This window comes from Tachysurus fulvidraco, chromosome 20 (genome assembly GCF_022655615.1).
Source record: "Tachysurus fulvidraco isolate hzauxx_2018 chromosome 20, HZAU_PFXX_2.0, whole genome shotgun sequence".
Classification (NCBI taxonomy): domain Eukaryota; kingdom Metazoa; phylum Chordata; class Actinopteri; order Siluriformes; family Bagridae; genus Tachysurus; species Tachysurus fulvidraco.
In genome coordinates, this window is record NC_062537.1 from 21710216 (window position 1) to 21715215 (window position 5000).

At 48.8% G+C, this 5000-nt stretch overlaps 1 protein-coding gene across 2 annotated transcripts in view; it reads left to right on the forward strand.

Moving 5' to 3' along the window:
- adamts6 (ADAM metallopeptidase with thrombospondin type 1 motif, 6) overlaps window positions 1–5000 on the forward strand; it is a 351012-nt gene that overhangs the window by 2592 nt on the left and 343420 nt on the right. For both annotated transcript variants that reach the window (XM_047804490.1, XM_047804489.1), the window contains exons 2-3: window positions 4241–4626; window positions 4728–5000. The exon at window positions 4728–5000 is cut by the window's right edge and continues 92 nt beyond it. In XM_047804490.1, the coding sequence (XP_047660446.1) occupies window positions 4539–4626; window positions 4728–5000 (361 nt within the window). In that variant the 5' untranslated portion in view covers window positions 4241–4538. The remainder of the gene's footprint in view (window positions 1–4240; window positions 4627–4727) is intronic.

Here is a 5000-nt window from a genome sequence, read left to right on the forward strand (position 1 = left end):
CAACAAATAAGCGTTAACATAGACCCAGTGGTGCAGGAACCCAGTGCTGAGGGGTGGAGCATCTGACAGGACAGATAATGACTGGGTTGCCATGTTGGAGTAGTCTACTTCTGCCAAGAACGAGTTTTATAGCAACAAATCTGAATCAAATCGAATGTGGGTCTAAATGTGTTTCCTTTTTTCCATCGCTGATGGTTTTTGGGTTCGTTTTAGGTTGTGAGGTGTTGTTGGGCTGGAAATGTGATGATCTCAGCTTTTTGTGAAACAGACTTACTGTACAGAACACAGTTAAATAAATGTACATATAAAACGTTTCAGAGATAGTTGCTGGATGCTGGAGGACCTAATGCATGAATGCCAGCTGTATTAGAGGGTACGTTTGCTGACTGCATGGTGAAGACGAGTTATTCTGGGTCAGTCTTCAGTTCCAGGGTAGGGTTCACTGACTCACTGACTGACTGACAGACTGACAGACTGACTGACTGTATAACTGACTGACTGACTGACTGTATAACTGACTGACTGACTGACTGACTGACTGTATGACTGACTGACTCACTGACTGACTGACTGTATGACTCACTGACTCACTGACTGACTGACTGAGTGTATGACTCACTGACTCACTGACTGACAGACTGACTGACTGTATGACTGACTGTATGACTCGCTGACTGACTGACTGACTGACTGTATGACTCACTGACTGACTGACTGACTGTATGACTCACTGACTGACTGACTGACTGACTGACTCACTGACTGACTGACTGACTGTATGACTGACTGACTGACTGACTGACTGACTGACTGTATGACTGACTGACTGACTGACTGACTGTATGACTGACTGACTGTATGACTGACTGACTGACTGACTGTATGACTGTATGACTGACTGACTGACTGACTGTATGACTGACTGACTGACTGACTGTATGACTGACTGACTGACTGTATGACTGACTGACTGTATGACTGACTGTATGACTCACTGACTGACTGACTGACTGTATGACTCACTGACTGACTGACTGACTGACTGACTGTATGACTGACTGACTGACTGACTGACTGACTGACTGACTGTATGACTGACTGACTGACTGACTGACTGACTGTATGACTGACTGACTGACTGACTGTATGACTGTATGACTGACTGACTGACTGACTGTATGACTGACTGACTGACTGACTGACTGACTGACTGACTGTATGACTGACTGACTGACTGACTGTATGACTGACTGACTGACTGTATGACTGACTGACTGACTGACTGACTGACTGACTGACTGTATGACTGACTGACTGACTGACTGACTGACTGACTGACTGTATGACTGACTGACTGACTGACTGTATGACTGACTGTATGACTGACTGACTGACTGACTGTATGACTGACTGACTGACTGACTGACCAAATGAACTGTCCTTTGGTAAATAATGCACAAGTAACATGAGTTTGCAATTTGGTGACTCAGTCAGCTGGTTTCTGATGTCATGTGGCATCACTGTACTGTTCTCTGAACCTGTGAGGAGAATCTGTGAAAGGGTTTTGTCTGTGTCTCTGTCTGTGTGTGTGTATGCGGGTCTGTGTCTGAGTGTGTGTGTGCGGGTCTGTGTCTGAGTGTGTGTCTGAGTGTGTGTGTGTGTGCGGGTCTGTGTCTGAGTGTGTGTCTGAGTGTGTGTGTGTGTGTGCGGGTCTGTGTCTGAGTGTGTGTCTGAGTGTGTGTGTTTGTGCGGGTCTGTGTCTGAGTGTGTGTCTGAGTGTGTGTGTTTGTGCGGGTCTGTGTCTGAGTGTGTGTGTGCGGGTCTGTGTCTGAGTGTGTGTCTGAGTGTGTGTGTGTGTGCGGGTCTGTGTCTGAGTATGTGTGTGCGGGTCTGTGTCTGAGTGTGTGTGTGCGGGTCTGTGTCTGAGTGTGGGTCTGTGTCTGTGTGTGTGTCTGTGTCTGAGTGTGTGTCTGTGTCTGAGTGTGTGTGTGTGTGCGGGTCTGTGTCTGTGTCTGTGTCTGAGTGTGTGTGTGTGCGGGTCTGTGTCTGAGTGTGTGTCTGTGTCTGAGTGTGTGTGTGCGGGTCTGAGTGTGTGTGTGCGGGTCTGAGGGTCTGTGTCTGTGTGTGTGTCTGTGTGTGTGTCTGTGTGTGTGTCTGTGTCTGTGTGTGTGTCTGTGTCTGAGTGTGTGTGTGTGTGCGGGTCTGTGTCTGTGTGTGTGTCTGTGTCTGAGTGTGTGTGTGTGCGGGTCTGTGTCTGAGTGTGTGTCTGTGTCTGAGTGTGTGTGTGCGGGTCTGAGTGTGTGTGTGCGGGTCTGAGTGTGTGTGTGTGGGTCTGTGTCTGAGTGTGTGTCTGTGTCTGAGTGTGTGTGTGTGTGTGCGGGTCTGTGTCTGAGTGTGTGTGTGCGGGTCTGTGTCCGAGTGTGTGTCTGTGTCTGAGTGTGTGTGTGTGAGGGTCTGTGTCTGAGTGTGTGTCTGAGTGTGTGTGTGAGGCTCTGTGTCTGAGTGTGTGTCTGAGTGTGTGTGCGGGTCTGTGTCTGAGTGTGTGTGTGCGGGTCTGTATCTGAGTGTGTGTCTGTGTCTGAGTGTGTGTCTGTGTCTGAGTGTGTGTGTGCGGGTCTGAGTGTGTGTGTGCGGGTCTGAGTGTGTGTGTGTGTGTCTGTGTCTGAGTGTGTGTCTGTGTCTGAGTGTGTGTCTGTGTCTGAGTGTGTGTGTGTGTGTGCGGGTCTGTGTCTGAGTGTGTGTCTGTGTCTGAGTGTGTGTCTGTGTCTGAGTGTGTGTGTCTGTGTCTGAGTGTGTGTGTCTGTGTCTGAGTGTGTGTGTGCGTCTGAGTGTGTGTGTGTGTGTGTCTTTGTCTGAGTGTGTGTCTGTGTCTGAGTGTGTGTCTGTGTCTGAGTGTGTGTCTGTGTTCGAGTGAATGTGTCTGTGTCTGTGTGTGTCTGAGTCTGCGTGTGTCCGAGTGTGTGTCTGAGTGTGTGTCTGAGTGTGTGTCTGAGTGTGTGTCTGAGTGTGTGTCCGAGTGTGTGTCCGAGTGTGAGCCTGTGTCCGAGTGTGTGCCTGTGTCCGAGTGTGTGCCTGTGTCCGAGTGTGTGTCTGACTGTGTGTCTGACTGTGTGTCCGAGTGTGTGTCTGACTGTGTGTCTGACTGTGTGTCTGACTGTGTGTCCGAGTGTGTGTCCGAGTGTGTGTCCGAGTGTGTGTCTGACTGTGTGTCCGAGTGTGTGTCTGGGTGTGTTTGTGTGTCTGAGTGTGTTTGTGTGTCTGAGTGTGTTTGTGTGTCTGACTGTGTGTTTGTGTGTCTGTGTGTGTTTGTGTGTCCGAGTGTGTGTCTGAGTGTGTTTGTGTGTCTGTGTGTGTTTGTGTCTGAGTGTGTTTGTGTGTCTGAGTGTGTTTGTGTGTCAGACTGTGTGTTTGTGTGTCTGTGTGTGTTTGTGTGTCTGACTGTGTGTTTGTGTGTCTGTGTGTGTTTGTGTGTCTGAGTGTGTTTGTGTGTCTGAGTGTGTTTGTGTGTCTGACTGTGTGTTTGTGTGTCTGACTGTGTGTTTGTGTGTCTGTGTGTATTTGTGTGTCTGACTGTGTTTGTGTGTCTGTGTGTATTTGTGTGTCTGACTGTGTGTTTGTGTGTCTGAGTGTGTTTGTGTGTCTGAGTGTGTTTGTGTGTCTGTGTGTGTTTGTGTGTCTGAGTGTGTTTGTGTGTCTGTGTGTGTTTGTGTGTCTGAGTGTGTGTTTGTGTGTCTGAGTGTGTTTGTGTGTCTGTGTGTATTTGTGTGTCTGACTGTGTGTTTGTGTGTCTGTGTGTGTTTGTGTGTCTGATTGTGTGTTTGTGTGTCTGAGTGTGTTTGTGTGTCTGAGTGTGTGTTTGTGTGTCTGTGTGTGTTTGTGTGTCTGTGTGTGTTTGTGTGTCTGTGTGACTCTGACAGAGAGCTGAAATAGAGATGATGAGGGTTTACGGTTAGTAAACTGTAGGGACTGTAAACTTCCTTGGTTGCCAGATTGGAGTGATGGATCCCAGGGCTGTCCATGAATAAACATCACTGGGATTATTTTGCTCAAAGGTCCAAAGTGGGAAACAGTCCAATCTGGCAGCATGGAGCAGCGCATCTCTATTTGGCCTTGCAGTCATCACATATGAGCTCAGAGTTAGCGAGCGCATGAGGCAGGAACGTCCACATGGCAGATACACTGATATCTCTGTCCAGTTCCAATACGCTCATGCATGTCCTCTGGTCTGATTCACTTTCAGGCAGGCAAATGGACAGATTCAAAGGAGAACCTCCTGCTGTAGATCTGCGGCTCTGGACGTACTTGAAGTAATTTGGCCTCGCTCATGGCTGGCACACGTTCCGAGGCACATGCAAGTCAGACCTGGAGGCTTCTATTATCCAAAGACGTTTAAGGAAATCTTTGTGGACTGAAGTTTGAGAGCATCAGAGATGATTGTTAGATCAGATCTGTTATGGTGCTGGACTGACTGATCTGTTCGAATCCCTTGTGTAGCTCCTCCCCCAAAACCCTTCCCCATGTCAGACCTTCTCTAAATTATGGAAATTTTGTGGAAGACGCTGACTTGGATACTGAGCCTGCTTTTGGCTGCTGCTGATCCTCAGAGCCTTTCTTATAGTTCTCAAGGTAAGTCTCAGGTTCTAATGTTCTGCACCTCAGACAGAATTGTGTGTGATAGAGAACTGTGTGCTTAACTCTCACCCTGTCTTTCCTCTTCACATGAAAAGAGGAGTTTCTGTCCCACCTGGAGGACTACCAGCTGACGGTCCCGGTTCGGCTGAACGATAAGGGCGAGTTTATGAGTTACACTGTGAAGCAGCATCGACCCGGACGCAGGAGACGATCACTGGATCAAACCGGGCCGGACGCCGCAGAGCCCACACTCTTTTATCGCCTATCGGCTTATGGCAAGCACTTTCACCTGAACCTGACAATCAACCCCAACCTGGTGTCCAAACATTTCACTGTAGAGTACTGGGGCAGGGAGGGGCAGGAGTGGC